Source organism: Schistocerca gregaria, chromosome 2, assembly GCF_023897955.1.
Source record: "Schistocerca gregaria isolate iqSchGreg1 chromosome 2, iqSchGreg1.2, whole genome shotgun sequence".
In the NCBI taxonomy this organism is placed as follows: domain Eukaryota; kingdom Metazoa; phylum Arthropoda; class Insecta; order Orthoptera; family Acrididae; genus Schistocerca; species Schistocerca gregaria.
This window is the reverse complement of record NC_064921.1, coordinates 179,313,789-179,333,174: the sequence shown is the minus strand read 5'-3', so window position 1 is coordinate 179,333,174 and position 19,386 is coordinate 179,313,789. Positions and strand designations below refer to the sequence as shown.

At 40.6% G+C, this 19,386-nt stretch overlaps 1 protein-coding gene across 3 annotated transcripts in view; it reads left to right on the top strand.

Annotated features, from left to right (window-relative positions):
* Window positions 1-19,386, top strand: part of LOC126336640 (uncharacterized) — a 1,144,005-nt gene that overhangs the window by 1,107,147 nt on the left and 17,472 nt on the right. For all 3 annotated transcript variants that reach the window (XM_050000560.1, XM_050000559.1, XM_050000561.1), the window contains exon 12: window positions 6,963-7,034. In XM_050000560.1, the coding sequence (XP_049856517.1) occupies window positions 6,963-6,974 (12 nt within the window). In that variant the 3' untranslated portion in view covers window positions 6,975-7,034. The remainder of the gene's footprint in view (window positions 1-6,962; window positions 7,035-19,386) is intronic.

The window sequence follows — 19,386 nt, the reverse complement described above, 5'->3', positions numbered from 1 at the left end:
CAGTGACAAGAAACCCTCACAATATTTACATCACTTAAGAACGAAATGGGATGCTCACAGCTTGCCAAATGCACCACTGTGTATAATATGGAGCAGTAGGCTGCCAGCAACAGTCATAGTTTTAACTGCTCTCAAACCAAGATGTCCTCTAACAAAATGGCCATGGCTGACAGGATACAAGATGCTATGTGTCCACTTCTGGATCCAATGCTGTCATTATGTGCTACTGCTCCACAACAGAAACCAAACCTGATTGTGACAAGCTTTCAAAAAATAAATAAATAAAAAAATTATGCCATTGGAGCAATAATTAAACAGTGGCTTGATTAGCAAAATTGACACTGTCTGAACTCCTCACTGATCACAGTGCTAAAAGTAATCACTGACAGTGAATACATATGCGGGCCCCTCTTCCCACCTGTATCTCACCAACTGTAAGTCAGGAATCAAATTCTTGATAGATACCGGCTCAGATTTAAGGATTTTGCCATGGGAAAAAGAACATTAATATTGCCTGATCACCACCTTCAAGCTGACAAAGGCCAATAATTGTGATATTTGAACATACAGTACACAGCTTATGGCACAAGATCTGGGGAAATTAGTTGTTGCTGACATAACAGAATCGATCATCAGAGCAGACCTACACACCCACTACTACCTGCTGCCCGACGTCGTCAACGCCTGCCTGTAGATGCAGTCACTGGACTGTCAGTGACCTGATAACAGTGCCACCCGGCCAACTGCAATGTCAAGCTTGTCCAGATGGTGGCAGGAGAGTTCACAGAGCTACTCGACCAGCTCCTGACAGTTACCAGGCCTCCCGGGGCTCTGCAGCAGCCATGCAACAATACTACTCATTGCATTAACATCACTACAGGTCACCTCAGTTCGTGTAGGCCCGGTCGGTTGGCCTCAACCAGATATGCCATAGTGAAGGCTGCGTTTGATGGTATGCTGGCAGAAGGGATAATATGTCCATCTAGTGGTACATGGTCAAATCCGCTTCACCTGGTCCCCAAAAAGAACGGTGCATGGCGGCCGTGCAGGGACGATGGCACTTTGAATGCTGGGACCATTCCAAATCATTAACCAGTGCCACACTTAAAAGATTACAACCGTTCACTGGGTGGGAAATGTGTTCTGTGCCTTGACTATGCTAAAGCATACACAAAGATTCCTGTGTCTGAGAAAGACATTCCCAAGACAGCAATAATTACAACTTTCGGTTTATTTGAGAGCCTGTTTATGACCTTTGGTGTCAGGGGCGTGGCACAAATCTGGCAGAAATTCATCAATTCTGTACTGTGAGGCCTGCCTCATTGTTTCACTTACCTGGATGATGATCTCATCTTCTCAGAAACGCCAGAATTACACAAGCAGTACCATACTCAGGTTTTTGAATATCTCACTACTTACAGCATCATACTAAATGTGTTAAAGTGTGTGTTTAGTAAACTAGAGATGTCTTTCTTGGGACATTGCATTTCATCAGAAGGCTCGTGCCCACTACCAGAGAAAGACAAAGTCATATCAAACAACTGGCTACAGCAAAAGAGTTGAGCAGATTCCTTGGCATGCCAACTTTTACCAGTGCCATCTGCCATATGCTGCTGAAGTGCAGGAACCACTCACATCTGCGCTGTCTGGTCCCAAGGCAGAGAGCAAAGCGTTACTGCTATGGACCCCAACAATGAACAACACACTCGAGGCAGCCAAGAAGACTCTTGCTGACACTGCACTCCTCACTCACTCTACCACAGATGCGCCCCTGACATTAGTTGTAGACAGCTGTCAAACTGTAGTCATAGCTGCACTTCAGCAGCATGTTGGTGACACATGGCGACCTCTTGCCTTCTTTGCACATAAATTGATACCAGCACCGCAGAGACTTAGTGGATACAATTGTGAGATGTTAGCCATGTATGCAGCAGTAAAATACTTCCACACTCAACTGGAAGAAAGAACGTTTACCATATATACCGATGACAAGGTGCTCACAAAGGCATTCTGGCAAAATGATGACAAATGTTCACCAAGGCAATTTAGGTAGCTAGAATAAGTAGCACAATTCTTGACCAACATACAGCACATCCCAGGCCTCAAGAACATAGTGGCTGACTGCTCGTGTCAGGTTAGTGCAGTCATGGAGACTGTCAAACTTTCATACCTATGTGATGTGCAGCACACCAGTCAGGAGCTCTGTAACCTTCTGCATGACACACTGACTGACCTACAGCTCAAACTTGTCAACATACCTGAAGCAAACACACAACTCTATTGCAAAATTTCCATAGATGAATCTGCCCACATGAGCCAGTGGGACTATGCAAGTTGATTATCCATGGCCTACACATATGCCACCCAGGCATCAGAGCATCGGTGAAACTTGTCATCTCCCATTACCTTTCACCACGTATCCAAAACGACTGTCAACAGTGGTCGCGCTCTTGCATGGAACTCCAACCAAGTAAGATTACATGGCACATGCATGCACCCATTAGCAACTTTCTGGAGGTTACTGAGAGATTTGCTCACATTCACCTAGACACTGTGGGATCCTGCCATCATCAGAAGGACAGCGATACCTATTAACAGTTATCAACAAATTCACACGTTGGCCTGAAGCAATCCCAGTAGGCAATACCTCTGCTGAGACACTGGCAACAGCATTTATGGTGCAATGTGTCATGCAGTTTGGTTGTCTGTTACATATAACAACTGATAAGAGGCTGCCAGTTTCAATCTGAACTTTTTGTGCAGACAGGCAAATTATGTGGTGTAACACAACATCTGACCACAAGCTACCAAATAGCCACCAATGGAATGGAGGAGCACTGGCACCGCTCCTTGAAAGCAGTGCTCATGTGCTGCGATACAAATTCGGCAAGTCTTATCCCTGATACTTCTCGGCCAATGAACAATACACAAGCCAGACCCAGACCTTGATGCATCACCAGCGGAGCCCATTTATAAAGAGACACTTTATCTACCAGGGGAAACTGTTGAGCCAAGAGCATCATTGGAAGACCTTTTATATCAACCATAACTAATAACTCAACTCAGAAAATACATCACCCAAATGCAACCTCAACCATCACCACAACGTGGTTCACGTCCTTCATTTGTGCATAGAGAGTTACCAAACAGCACTCATGTCATGCTTTGATGATGTACCGGATGTCATCAATGGACATCCTGCTGAAGGACAAACACAGTACCATCCCCATCGATCATGTCAAGCATGTGTTTGTGTTTCATGACTCTTTTGATGCACCTCTGCATTCCTCAACCAGCCAACTGCCTTTCTCGCCTTCTACAATCAAACCACCACACGATGAAACCATGGTACCTCAGCTGACGTACCAAACATCTTCCAGCTGGCATGTCCATTTTCCATCAAGATTTCACTGGCATCAGGACTGATGGAAGTACACAACAATCCACTTCTCCATGGGGGGCTGATGTGGTGATGGAGATCATCTGTTCCACAGCATGATCAGCTAATCTTCAAGTTAAAGAAGTTCCTGCACTCACCACCTGGAGCATTGATGTACACACTTATTCTGTGCCTAAGAAGAGAAACTAATGAACTCTGTGGTTTTAGTTTTTAATATTATTATTCTATTATTACCTGTCTTAGTGACAAGGTTACTTATCCTTTTCATTTCCAATAAATGTTGCTGTTCTCAATGTACACAACTTTCCTTTATGTAGTTGAGATTGGAGAGTTTTTTAATATGGAAGAAAGAATAATGCTCACATTTGCCAATTGCTGTGTGCCCACATATCACATGCAATTTAGTGGCTATCTTAAAGTTCTATAAGATAAGCTAAGACTTTACTAAAATCTGTTGGGTTTCTAAAATCTAATTATACAAGCAAATGAAAGTGGGTGTTTTTTGGAGGACACAGTGCTGTAATGGATTATGTTTGTACGGAATAATTGTCCTGGTGCAACAGCTGGTTTACACAGTAAGCTGGTATTAGGTGCACATGCAGGCCATACAACACCTGCAGTAAAATGAAAATTATTAGAAAGCAAAATAGACTTGGGAGTAATTCCTGGCGGGATGATGCCAGTTCTGCACTCACTTGATGTCTGTTTCAATAAACAATTTAAGGACAAGCTTAAACGCATGCTCACTGACTGGATTTCTAAAAATAACAGAGAACTGACACCAACAGGGCATGTAAAATGTGGGAGTTTGTCGCAAGTGTGCCAATCGATTAATGATGCATGTAAGTGTGTTACAAATCAGACTCTGCAAGAGGCATTTAAAAAATGTTCAATATTGTATGCACTAGACAGTATGAAGGATGAGTATCTAAATGAAGAACTGTACAACCAGAAATTGATTGACAGTGATTCAGAATTATCTAATTGATAATTTAAACATTTCATAAATTAGTACTATAAATCTAATGAAATTTCGTTTTATATGTCTGCTTTCAATTTCTAAGTTATTTTCATTATTATTTTGTAAGCATTGTTAGTGATACATTTGAAGCCTACTACAAAAAGCCAAATGAAAAGACTGTGTGTACATCAATATGGCCAATGCTACATCTTGAATGTTCTCATACCAGTGACAAGAGATGGCTCCTATGAACACAGTACACTCATCATCATAAGAATAATGTGATTGTAAACATTATGCCATATATTCATGTATTCCTCCTTGTTGGTTATTACCTCATTTACATCCTGTCCATCTAACAGTCTCCACTGAGATAATGGCAAACACAAAAGAATATAAAAATCGTATTATGCTTACATTAATATTATTCTTATGTGGAATAGTGATACGGTCAGAAATGAAGCACGGCAACTGACTTTGGGTATTGATTTTTAAATCTTTTACAACTATAAATACTTTGCAGACAAGTTATGAGGTTTTAAATGTTTGAAAGAGTAAAGTAATTTACAAAATATCCTCACTGAAGCAACTGCTATGCATACAACTCGAACCCAACTACTGCAGATGTATCTTTATCCATTCTATCTAATTTGTATCTTAGGTCAGAAAGAACCAACTTCGTTTCAGTTTTGAAGTGTGGCCTACAATTGGTTTCCCCCTTGATTTTAGAGTACCATTTTTCTGGTGCAGCTTGGAATTGGATAGCTCTTTTTTTCCTGAATTTTGAGTTTCATTTTTTTGATGCAGTTTACATTCAAGTGTGGCTTAGATTCAGATAAATATAGTACATACCTTTTGATAAATCAATACTTCTACTATTCAGTTACTTGTTACTTTTACAATGAAATTATTTGTAAACTAGGGGTTTGGTTGTTCAACTTTTTTCCTCATTCCCCATTAGTTGCTCTTCAGATTGATATTCCCAACTTTTAATTTCATGCTGAAAATGACTCAGTTGGAAGAAAAGACAAGGAAAGGTGGCAGTTAGTCCTATCAGTTATGAGATCATAAGAGACAGAGCAAAATCTGAGACTGAATACGGATAAGGAAGGGAACTGTATATGTCCTTTTCAAAAGAATCATCTTGGTATTAATCTTAGGTGATGCAAGTAAACTAGTGAATATTCTGTTATGTGCTCTATCACCAGTTCTTTCTACCAAAAAGTATAAGATCACACTGTCTGCTTCAAAAGTGTACTATCTGATCAAATGTATCCAGACAACCTTCTATAATTCAGAATTGAGCTAGATGTCACAAGAGATACACCGGTCTGTTTGAAAGGTGGCAGGGAGTATTGTGGCGGCAGTAGAGATGCATTAACAATGGAATGGGCCAGATATGTGAGCTCAATGCCATTGAATGTAGGATGTATCTTAGTAACTAATCCATCAGGGACATTTCAACCCTTCTAAAGCTGCTCAAGCTCAAGTCAACTGTCAGTGATATGATTGTGAAGCGGACAGCCAAACAAAGATGAGGCAGACCTGATGTACTGAGAGACAAGCATCACCGAGCAATATGGAAAGTGGACCTAAAAAATCACACAAAGTCAGTGGAAGGAATCACTCATGAGTTTCATAGTGCTGCCAGCAATCCAGTTAGCTCTATGTCTGTGCATAGTGAATTAAAAAGAATAGGTTACAATGGCTGAGCAGCTCCTCACAAAGCAATGCCAAGACACACTTGAGGTGGTATAAAGAGCAATGCCACTGGACAGTGGATGGCTGGAAACAGGTAATTTGAAGTGATGAATCACACTACACCCTATGGCAATTTGAGGGAACGGTTTGGGTTTGGTGAATGCTTGGAGAACATGTTACCTGCAGCAACACAATGAAATACGTAGGAGGTAGTGTTGCAGTATGGAGGTGTTTTCATGGTTTTTTAACTTTAAATTCACACTTAAGAAAATGGCAAGTGTGGAAGGATATGAAAACATTTTACAGCATTGTGCACCATAGAGGAACAGTTCAGAAGCTATGATTGTTTGTATCATGTTCTCTGTCATGAGGCAGCATCTGTGAGGCCATGGTTTGTGGACAACAGCGTTCCTGAAATGGACTGGTCTGCCCAGAGTTCTTCGTGAACCCAATGGCACACCTTTATGGTGAGTTAAAATGTTGACTTCACTCCAGACCACAGTGTCCAACATTGCTACCCTCTCTGGTTATGGCTCTTAAGGAAGTATGGGTTCAGGCCTTCATAATGGTAAAGGATGGACAATTCTCATATTAATGTCCATTAATAGGTGTCTGGATACTTTTGATCAGATAGTTTATAATAAACTATAGCAAAATGAATATATATGTATATGTAGGGAGGGGGGGGGGAGGTGTTACATTCTACAGCTTACAGAAAGAAAGACCTTTCCTACATCAACAATCACTAGTGCATGACTTCATCTATTGTAACCCTGGCTATAATTCACATGAAGGAGCTCCTAAAAACTGGCTATTTTCCTGAACTTATACAAGTAGCAAGTTAGATATACATATTTGTTCCTAATTATGTAAACTATTTCAAATATTTTGTTTCCTTAGTTAACAGGATGAAAATCTACAATGAAAAGGAGGTGTGGGAAGATGCAGCCACTTCATTGTTGTTTGCAGAAAGTAAGTGAGGTTTCTTACATAATCAAGTTTTATTATGCATTTAATCATTAATCTGCATCAGGAATTACATTATTTTAAATTAATTGTTCCCATATTATACGAGCTTGCCTGTGACCCTCTCATTGTATTTGTTAAAAACCTGTGGTTTACAAATGATATTTTGATAGGTATGTCACATCAATACAAGAATGGTTTAAAAAGTTCGTAAAAAACAATTAGAAAAGATCTTCATTATAACTTTTCTGTCCTGGAGCATTGTTGTCGAAGCACTGGCAAATTTAGTTACAGGAGACACTAGATATCAGTTCAGTAAGAAATGAAATTGGATGCTGGCTGTGCTATATAAAATCTGTTTGACAGTCTGGCATTATAAGAGAAGCAAAAGTACTACTTGGCACCTTTGGATTTGGCAGTTAAAGAATTAGTATATTTTCAAAGCTTCCATAAAGCTTTTTGTTATCCAGGTACCATTGTTAAAGATAATGGCTTTGTGCTAGTTTTCATTTGACACCATGACTTAAATATCATTGTTCTGGAGTCTTTCCCGTCAATCAGCACAGATGTCAGAACATAATGAGCACATATACTGTCAAGCACATTAGGAATAAAGATTTAGTCTCAATCTGCAAAATACTTCATTATGGAGATATTTACTTCCTGTTTGATGAGAAGTTCTACCCTTCAAACAAATTTACAAGGTACAGAATGGGAAGAAATCACTTAATTTGCTAATGAGTTAGTTACAGGTTCCATTGCTCAGTCTCACGGTAACCATTATGATGTGGAATCTGTGAAGTGCATAAGAAATGCACACATGAATGAAGGTTCCTTTTTTTAACTTTAAAATTTTTATTTCCTACCCTAATCCCTTCAGTGATACAAAATACATAAATTACACCTACAGGTTTATTTATCCTATTCAAGAATTCATCTGTGGCATAGAAGCAGTTGTCAAGAAGATATGATTTTCTTCTTAGTCTCCATGACTAACTATATCCTTGCCCATAATTACTTCTCCTATGATGGCATTACCTACAAACAAATCCAGGGTACACCTATGGGCACCATCATTCAATAGCAAGGGCCATGGCCATGGCATGGGCCATCTAGAGGAATCCTTCCTAAACACCCATAATTCTAAACCCCTCACTTGGTTCAGATTCATTGACAAAATCTTTGCAATCTGGATTGAGGGTGAGGACACCCTATCCACATTCCTCCCGAACCTCGACAACTTCTCCTCCATTTGCTTCACCTGATCCTCCTTAACCCAACAAGCCACCCACCTAGATGTTTGACCTCCACCTCAAAGATGGCTACATCAGAACCTCCACCCATATCAAACCTACTAACCACCAGCAATACCTCCACTTTGACAGCTGCCCCCCAATTCCATACAAAGAAGTCCCTTCCATAGAGCCTAGCCACCCACGGTCGTTGCATCTGCAGTGATGAACGGTTCCTCTCAAAATATATTGAGGGTCCCATTGAAGCCTTCAAAGACTGTAATTACCCTCTCAACCTTGTACAAAAATCAAATCTCCCATGTCTTATTTTTCCAGTCTCCCACCATCTCCCAAAGTCCCACTGTCCAGCAGCAGAGGAGTATTTCTCTCGTTACTCAGTACCACCCATGACTGGAACAACTGAGCTACATTCTCCGCCAGTGTTTCAACTACCTCTCGTCATGTTCTGAAATGAGAAATATCCTGCCCACTATCCTTCCCACTCCTCCCACAGTGGTATTCCGCCGTCCACTGAACCTACACAATGTTCTCATCCAACCCTACACAGCCCCTTCTCCAGTCCCTTATCTCATGGCTTGTACCCCTGTAATACACCTAGATGCAAGACCTGTCTCATACATATTCCCACCACCACCACTACCACTACCACCACCGCCACCTACTCCAGTCCGGTCACAAACATCACCTATCCATCAAAGGCAGGGCTACCTGTGAACCAACCATGTTATCTACAAGCTAAGCTGCAACCACTGTGCTGCATTCTATGTGGGTATGACAACTAACAAGCTGACTGTCCACAGTGGCAAACTGTGGCCAAGAAACAAGTAGACCTCTCTGTTGCTGAACATGCTGCCAAACATGACAGCCTTCATTTCAATGACTACTTCACAGCCTGTGCCAAAGAGGCTAGTTCCTTTCCACCAACACCAGCTTTTCTGAATTGCGCAGGTGGGAACTTTCCCGGTGATATATCCTATGTTAACGTAAACCTCGGCTTCAACCACCATTAGTCATTGTCTTCATCCATCCAGCCTCTTCCCTGTTCTCATTCCAGCACTACACAGCCCTCTATCCCACCATCACACCCAGTCTTTTTTACTTCCATCCTTTTCTGCTGCCCTCCATTTAACGTGCAGTACTTCACTGTTTGCCATCCCTACCCTACTATCCCTTCCCTTCCCCACCCCAGCCTCCTCCTTACCTCCACCCACTTGCCACTCCTATCATGCACTGGTGCTGCTGCCCACAGTGTGATCTCAGTTGCCTGAGACTAAAGTCATGTTGTGTGAGTTGCTTGTGTGTGTGTGTGTGTGTGTGTGTGTGTGTGTGTTGTCTATTTTTGATGAAGACCTTACTGTCCAAAAGTTTTATTTGTGGCAGTCTTTTTGTTGTGCCTATCTGCAACTCAGCATCTTTGCTATATGGTGGGTAGCAACTTTCCTTTTCATAATATTGCTACACTCCATCCTGGATTTTCCATTGTTTGATTTTGCATGATGGCTTTTCTTCAATCTTAACCCAGTGCTGTTTTCTTTTGTTACGATTTTCTAATGCATCACTATGCTCAATGTGCAACCTTCTTTCTCTACTTTCCTGCATTTCTCTTTTTACCTTATAAACCACACTGCACACTCTAGATACAATCCACACTGTATCAACTGTCTCAGCCACACACAACAGATGGCTAAAAGACCATACCAATTGTTGGTGCAGCATCTTATGACCCACATTACTCATGCCGATATCATTGATCATATACCTTCAAATTCATCCTCTCCCTGCGTCACTCTTCCATATTTTTGTGTGTCATTTCCTGCATCTTTCCGGTGTCACACGATCTTGTATCTCATCCTACAAACCACTCCTTACCCCCCCACTATTCCTCAATTCTATCCTAGTTTGCACCCAATAATTTCACTTCTCCACTCACATCTGCTGTCCCCCTTCTTCATACTTATCCATCCTCATACCTGCTACCCACAGTAAAATATATACATATTTTTTATTATTATTTATATCTTTTCTTTGAGCTTGTTGTGACTTGATGCCAATTTTAGAGAGTTTTTGCCATTCAGATTTCATCTTGTTTCCCCCTTTTGCATTTCAACTCTCTCATGATTTTTCACATGTATTTGGATGTATTTTTGTGATTTTTTGGATGTAATTCTACATTGTTTATATATTTTTTGGTGTTTTTTCCGCCAGCATGGATCCTTGCCTCTTCCATCTGTGTTAATACAGAAAAGTTTTCTTATCACTAGCTAGACTCCAGTCTCACACACTGTCCCTTCATCATTGCTGGGTTCATGGAATCCCCCCAATTACTCATCTCCTGTTGCCACCCCTCCTTCCCCAGTGACCACCCATTCAGTTTCCGTCAATCCTTAGTCCTCACCAACATAGTCCTGCAAAACCATATCAACCGAGCTGAAACCTCCTTGCAGTACCCTCTCTTCATCCACAAAATTCTCCTGCTATGCAATCCCAAATTTCTGGAACCCATAACACATATTCAAACTCTTGCCCTCGAGGAACTAGAGCAATGTGCACAGCGTCACCTCAACAAGCTCTCCACGCTGCTCACTTCCTACTCTTGATTTGGAGTACCACTGTCTACCACTACCTCTACAACAACCTCCAAACCTCAAACCTCCCCCATGCCCCCTCCCCTGGTAGACAAAACTTGTCTCGCAGACCTATTACACTTACCCCACTCTCTAAAACTCACTCCCATCACCACACCAAATCCAGAACCTAAATAGACCCATAACACCAGTCATGAACCTTTCTTCCAGAATCCTTGGCCCCACAGAAATATCAATGCTTTTCAAAGGCTCACCTTTTGCCTCCCTCCCAAATTCAATCATGCAACTCTTGTTAAAGACCTTCTCCTGGTCCCTACATTGGAAAAACTTTGTCACCACCACCCCTATCAATTAGACTCAACCAAAGGCCAATGTTGAAGCCTGCCTAACTCAGTTCACTTCTCCATCCAACCGCTATCCACCACCACTGCCCCAAAATCACATCATGTTAACTTTCCAGAATTTTTTAACCTCTAATCTTGCCTCACCATCATTCCCCAAATCCCTCAACATGTAAAATAACCTTACATCCGCAGAAAGAACCGCAGTCCACCATCTAAAAACTGATCCCGACCTTATAATCCATCTGTGGACCCTCCAGCTGTCAGGTACTTCCACCTACAAACCTTGCCACAGTGATCCCATTCCAGAAATCCTGCAGGACCTCCACTCACTCCTCAAATCCTTAGGCCCAACCCAGAACCTCTCCCCATAGTCCACCTCATTGCTCTCTGCATTCCTACCTTCTGCATGCTTCCTAAAGTCCATAAACCCAACCATCTCGGATGCCCTATTGTGGCCAGTTACTGTGCCCCCACTGACAGAATGTCTACTCTCATAGACAAACACCTTCAACCTATTCCCCATAACTTACCTTCTATATAAAAAATACCAACCATTTCCTCCACTGGCTCTCCACAATTCCTGTCCCTTTACCTTACATTATCCTGCTCATAGCTATTGATGCGACCACCCTTCACATTAACATCCCTAATGCCCATGGCCTTATCGCAATTGAATACTACCTTTCCCAATGCTCAAAAGATTCCAAACCAACAACCTCCTTCCTGATCACCATGATCAATTATATCCTCACCCACAATTTCTCCTCCTTTGAATGCATTACCTACAAACAAATCCGGGACACGGCTATGGGCACCAGCTTGGCAACATCCTACGCCAACCTGTTCATGGACCATCTAGAGGAATCCTTCCTAAACACCCAGAATCCTAAACCCCTCACCTGGTTCAGATTCACTGACAAAATCTTTGCAGTCTGGATCGAGGGTGAGGACACCCTATCCACATTCCTCCTGAACCTCAACAACTTCTCCCCCATTTGCTTCACCTGGTCCTTCTCAACCCAACAAGCCACCTACCTAGATGTTGACCTCCACCTCAGAGATGACTACATCAGAACCTCCACCCATATCAAACCTACTAACCACCAGTAATACCTCCACTTTGATAGCTGCCCCCCGTTCCATACAAAGAAGTCCCTTCCATACAGCCTAGCTACCCACGGTCATCACATCTGCAGTGATGAGCAGTCACTCTCGAAATATACTGAGGGTCCCACTGAAGCCTTCACAGTCTGTAATTATCCTCCCAACCTTGTACAAAATCAAATCTCCCATGTCTTATCTTTCCAGTCAATCACCATCCTCCAAAGTCCCACTGACCAGCCACAGAGGAGCACTCCCCTTGTAACTCAGTATCACCCTGGACTGGAGCAATTGAATTACATTCTCTGCTAGGATTTCGACTACCTCTTGTTGACCCCCCAAAATGAGAAATGTCCTGCCCACTATCCTTTCCACCCCTCCCACAGCAGTATTCTGCCATCTGCTAAACCTACACAATATACTCATCCATCCCTACACAACACCTGATCCCAAACCCTTGCCTCATGGCTCTTACCCCTGTAATAGACATAGATGCAAGACCTGTCTCATACATTCTTGCACCACTGCTTACTCCAGTTCAGTTACAAACATTGCCTATCCCATGAAAGGCAGGGCTGCCTGTGAAACCAGTCATGTGATCTACAAGCTAAGCTGCAACCACTGCACTGCATTCTTTGTGGGCATGAAAACCAAAAAGCTGTCTGTCTGTATGAATGGCCACTGACAAACTGTGGCCAAGAAACAAGTGGACCACCCTGTTGCTGAGCATGCTGCCAAACATGACTAATTGCTTCACAGCCTGTGCCATATAGATCCTTCCCACCAACACCAGCTTTTCTGAATTGCGCAGGTGGGAACTTTCCTTGCAATATATCCTATGTTCCCATAAAGCTCAGCCTCAACCATCATTAGTCATTTCTTCACCCATCCAGCTCATTCCCTGTCCACATTCCAGCACTACACAGTCCTCTATTCCACCACCACACCCAGTTTTTTTACTTCTCACCTTTTCTGCTGTCCCCACCCCCACCCCCTCCCCATCTCTCACCTGTCTTCTTTCTAACCAGTAGCACTTCACTGTCTGCTACCCCTACCATACTATCCCTCCCCCACCCCCACGCCAGTCTCCTCCTTACCACCACCCAGTTGCCACTCCCATCATGCACTGATGCTGCTGCTCACAGTGTGGCCTCAGTTGCCTGAGACTACAGTCTTGTGTGTGTGTGAGTTGCATTTGTGAGTGTGAGTGTGTGTGTGTGTGTGTGTGTGTGTGTGAGTGTGCGCGCGTGTGTGTGTGTGCGTGTGTGTAGTCTATTTTTGGCAAATGCTTTACTGGCTGAAAGCTTTATTTGCGACAGTCTTTTTGTTGTGCCTATCTGTGACTCAGCATCTCTGCTAAATGAACAAATTTTGTTACTGAGTAAATGTACTGTGGTACTGTTGTAAGAATTACTAACCTTCTAAATAGATGCCTGCAAGATGTGCAGCTATGAGTCCCACACATCATTCCAACCACTTTCTTTCCAGCAGTGAATATTTTTTGCCTAAGTGTTGAGTTACCCCAAAATATTCTTCTGTATGATGTCAGAGAGTGAAAGTATGCAAAGTATCTTAGCTTACTAATTTCTGCATCCCCAAAATTGGCAATTATTCTGATTGCAAAAGTTGCTGAACCTAGTCACTTTAGAAGACCTAAAATATGAATTTTTCAATTAAGGTTCTCATCTATATCTACACCCAAAAACTTAATATGCTCTACCCTGGCTGCTGACTTCTGTTGATATTTATTGAAGGAACATTACTCCTTGCAGCAGGAAATTGGATGTACTGTGTTTTCTCAAAGTTCAGAGCAAGCCCATTTACAGAAAACAAATTAATAACTTCTCCAAAGACATTATTTTTGCATCATTTTCAATTGGAGTTTCTTTTACTGGATTAATAATGATGCTTTGTATGGAGTGTAGCCATGTATGGAAGTGAAACATGGACGATAAATAGTTTGGACAAGAAGAGAATAGAAGCTTTCGAAATGTGATGCTACAGAAGAATGCTGAAGATTAGATGGGTAGATCACATAACTAATGAGAAAGTATTGAATAGGATTGGGGAGAAGAGAAGTTTGTGGCACAACTTGACCAGAAGAAGGGATCGGTTGGTAGGGCATGTTCTGAGGCATCAAGGGATCACCAATTTAGTATTGGAGGGCAGCGTGGAGGGTAAAAATCATAGAGGGGGACCAAGAGATGAATACACTAAGCAGATTCAGAAAGATGTAGGTTGCAGTAGGTACTGGGAGATGAAGAAGCTTGCACAGGATAGAGTAGCATGGAGAGCTGCATCAAACCAGTCTCAGGACTGAAGACAACAACAACAACAACAATGATGATGCTTGTATCATCATCAAACAGTGTCAGTCTAGCTTCTTGTTTCAGATAAGAAAGGACGTCATTCACATATATCAAGAACAAAAGGGGACCCATGATTTAATCTTGTAGAACACCTACTGTAATTTCACCCCAGTTAGATGAGGTGGCAAACTTCCTTAAATCACTTAAACCATAAAAAGAAACTGTTTGCTTCCTGTTCTGTAGATATGACTTAAACCATTCATATACTGTTCCATTTATACACTAGAATTGTAATTTCTGTACAACAATGTCGTAGTTCACACGATCAAATACAGGCTAGCACACACCAGTCTCTCGAGAATGGTACCAGTGTTACGTGGACTGTGCACACACTCGGAATATTGTTGAATGTTGTTTTGTTCTATGTTGGCTGCCATGTTGTGCTATTGTGTGCATCCTTCCCATGTGTAGAAACATATAAATAGTGACCATGGCTAACAGACATTGCTTGTCAAACTTAGAGATTGAAGAACACATGAACAATGCTCAGAACTTGACAATCTTTTGAAACATATTGGCGAGTTTTCAGAAGATGACGATGACTCACATGAGCTGGAGAGTGTAACCTATGCTGCTGATAGAAACAATGGCAGTGAGAAGCTAATGCACAAGTTTCTATTAGTCAGATTTGCCATTCAGTTCAACAGCCTGCCCTTCATAATGAATGGTGTCATTTTGATGTACTCCCTGAATTACCTATGTTTGAAGAAATGAGTGGAATTCAAGTTCCTGTTGATACATTATCAACAGAACTAGACTGTTTGTTGCAATTTTTTGATCACAGCATGTTTCTAAAAGCAAATTCAGAGAGAAATATATATACTACTGATACTATTTCCGAACTTCAACATCATAACAGAATCAAATCAAAATCTTTGTGGAAGAAATTGAGAGCAGTGAGGATACATGAAGTATATCAAGTTTTTGCAATCTTTTTGCATGTGTGTGCTGTAAGGAAACCTAAACTTATGAATTATTGGTCTGAAGACCCACTTGCTTCATCATTTGTTCCTCAGATAATGTCATGAAACAGATTGTTTGCCACATTTAGGATGCTGCATGTGAACAATAATGCGCTGTGGATACCTCAACAAGAACCAGGCCATGACCCTCTGCATAAAATAAGACCTGTTTGGGACTTTTTCACAGAAAGATGCAGCAAAGTCTCTTATCTATCATGAAATCTGACTGTGGATGAGGCAATATATCCTTTCCAAGGAAGAATTGGATTCCATGTTTAAATGAAAGAAAAAGAAGAGAAATATGGGATAAAAGGAAATGTTGACAATTCTGTCAAATCCCTACTGCTCAGGCTATGTCCCTCTTACTTGGGAAAAGGACATGTGGTACACATGGATAGATTTTATACAAGGCCTGCAGTCCTTGAATAACTGTGGGAAAGAAATACATTGGGCATTGGAACTGTGATGAACAAGATAGGTTTGCCTAGAGAGCTAATAAATAAAAAACTAATGCAAGGAGAAATGACATTTCATCACAAAAACACCTTTTCTGCTTGAAATGGAAAGACAAACATGATATACTCATGTTGTCAGCACATCATAAGATGACTGCTTTGGATGTCAGTGTAAAATCCAGAAGAGGATATGTTGAGGTAGTAAATCCAGACATTGTACTAGACTACAACTTATCTAAAACAGGTGTTGACGTAAGAGACCAACTGATGAGTTACTATCCCTTCCAGCAAAAGACTGTAAAATGGTGCAAAAATATTTTCTTCCATATTTTTTTGAGGGCAGTTGTGAATGTCAACATTATTTACAATAACAAACTATCAAGAAAGTGTGCATTAGGAGATTTTATCTGTAAATTAGCAAAGCAATTGGTCAAAAAAGGAAGAGTGGAACTAAATAAAGAGACACATTCTGGAGTTGCAAGTTCAAATAGACTCACAGCATTTCATTTTCCTCAGAAACTGCGGCCAACAGGAAAGAAAACAAACCCAGCTAAAAGATGAAAGATCTTTTGGGAACAAGGGAAAGCTGCATGAAAGGTAGTGAGGAAAGAGACCAGATATTACTGTAGGCCAGTAACATAAGCCTTTGTGTTTGGCAAGTGTGTTGAAAGATTTCATACCTGAGTGAAGTTCACTAATTTGAAAAAATGAGAAAAAAATTTCACAATAGAACACTACACCTATAAATGAAGCATTAAGTATTCCTGCTGACAAGTGATTTTAAATCAATAGCCTACCACTCCCTACGACTTATAAAAATTTTGTCCACTTCAGGGAAAAATAAAAATGCTGAAAAACAGTAAATTTAGAGTAATATTTACAAATCCCTTTATAATTTATTTGTGCTAAACATACACATATTCATAAATGCAAAGGATGGAAGGTTAAGCTGATATACTGCCTAAAGAGATAAGTGTATTAGTAAATTTATTAAAAAATTGTAGCAAATTTCTTCAGGATCTGGGTTTTAACTCGATTGCCAATCTTTTAGGCTCCAGAGTGTTAAGAAATGGTTGTTAAATACATTATCTATTTCAGTAATGTTGGTTAAGTTGGTCTCATTCTCTTTAACAGTAATACTAATACTACCCCAGTGGTCACTTTTCCTGCCTTCCTTCTAACAACATTCCATATTGATTTCATTTTATTGTCTATGTTGCTAATTTCTTCTCTAACATATTTCTTGATTTTCTGACAACTTTTCTCAGTATGTTACAATAATTTTTATGGTGTAAAATTACTTCTAGATCTTTACCAATTCTTGTTGTCTCATACAGGTTTCTTTTTCTTTCTGAAGACAGTTTAATACCTGTAGCAACCCAAGGTCTCTTTGAAAAATATTCAGTGTCAGTTTTAGTAATTGTTTTTGGGCAACAATGTTTAAAAAGGGATATAAATTTATCAAGAAAGATGTTGCATTTATCATTAGCAATTGTCTCATTATACACATCTCCCCAATTAACATTTCTTAAACTTTCTCTGAAGTGCTCTATAGACACCAGGTTGAGCACCCTTTCACTTTTAATTAATGGTTTCTGAACTGTACATCCTGCTAGGTTTTGTAAGTTAATCAATTGTGCATCATGGTCTGATAATCCCTTTATTGCAGGGAAAGCATGTATTAGATTTACATCCTGTTGCTGTACAAATACATTATCTATTAGAGTGCTACATCTTGAGCTGTATGTGTAGGGAAATTGATCACTGACTCTAAGCTATATGTTGTTAATAACACTTTTAGTTCACTTTTCCTATCAGAATTGCTGAGAAAGTTTACATTGAAATCACCACAGACAGCACAATAGGGAGTGAACTTTTTTCATGAATAGCTCCCAGTCTCCTAATGCAGATCCATACACTGTTGCTAATATCAACACTACATTATCTAGCTGTAGTTCACATGCACAAGCTTCAAAGTGCTGATCGACACAAAATTTGCTTACAGAAGTAAGCATCATATTTATACTCTTTTTTTGTGTAAATGGCAACTCCTCCTTTACCTGTGCTAGATCTGGAAGTGTAAGATGCTAAATTATACCCACTTATACTGACACTTTCCATCCCCACAGTTACATGGTATTGAGACAAAGTATATCAATGTCATTCGTATTTCTGAGACCATCTAAAGACACTAAGAGCTCATCTACTTTTTTTTCTCCCCTTACATTTTGATTTACCACAGTGATCATTCCTTGTGTGACTGTGGCCCCCCTTACAGTATCTGTTAATAGAGAAGCTAACTTATCTTTCCCCTTCCTATTTAGGTGCAGGCCGTGTTTAATATTTCTCCATCTACCAATAGCATCAACTGGAACAACACTTATGTGAGATTTTGACAGTGTCTGGAGCATCCTGTTGAGCTCAGTGTTAACATGCCTTACAGTGGTGTTTGCCTAGGACCGATCATGGCACTGAAAGAGCTCCACAAATCCCACATTTGTGTGCCCAGTTTCTGCTTCTATTTTATCCACGTCAATCCCAATACTATATCTTGTATTCATAACCAGGCTGTTTCCTGTTTCCCCAACTATAATTATCTGATTTCCCTTCTCAAAGTCCCTGCATAGCTGACATAAGTTTTCTGTCACCTGGCTAAGGCTACCACTTAGTTTCACAAAACCTGTGACCTGGTACCCTACACGTAATTTCTCCTGAAGCTGGTGGCCTACATCCCTCCCATGACTGCTACCTAGAAGCAGAATTCTTCTTTTCCTATTCTGATTTGATCCTGACATGTGTTTTTACTTTAAGTTAATATTCTGCTTCAATCTACATTCAACATCAGTTTGGTCTACAATAGGATAATAAAGGTGTTAAGGAACTCTTATGAATCCCATCTGATTTACTTTCATCTTTAATCTGATGACTGATAGGCACATTGGAATGTTCCCCCAATACAACAGCACTTTCTTGAGTGATGATCATAGGCAAATTTTCCAGTAATGAAGTACAATAATGTCAGTCATGGTTATAAGTTTCTACAAATAACTTGTCTCAATTGTAACTAGGCTAAGTGTGTACAGCATGGCTTTACATATGCTAAGTAGAGTATCCACCAGTAGTTTCTCAAGGCTTCCAATGTGGTGATTAAATCTCACCAGGCTGAAAGCACCTCACTCCCAGTTTTTCTGTAGCTATGAGGCATGTTCAGGAAATAAATGTACTAGATGATTTTTATACTTTTTTTTAGAAAAAAAGTGTTTTTAAATAATTACAGGATGTTACTGAT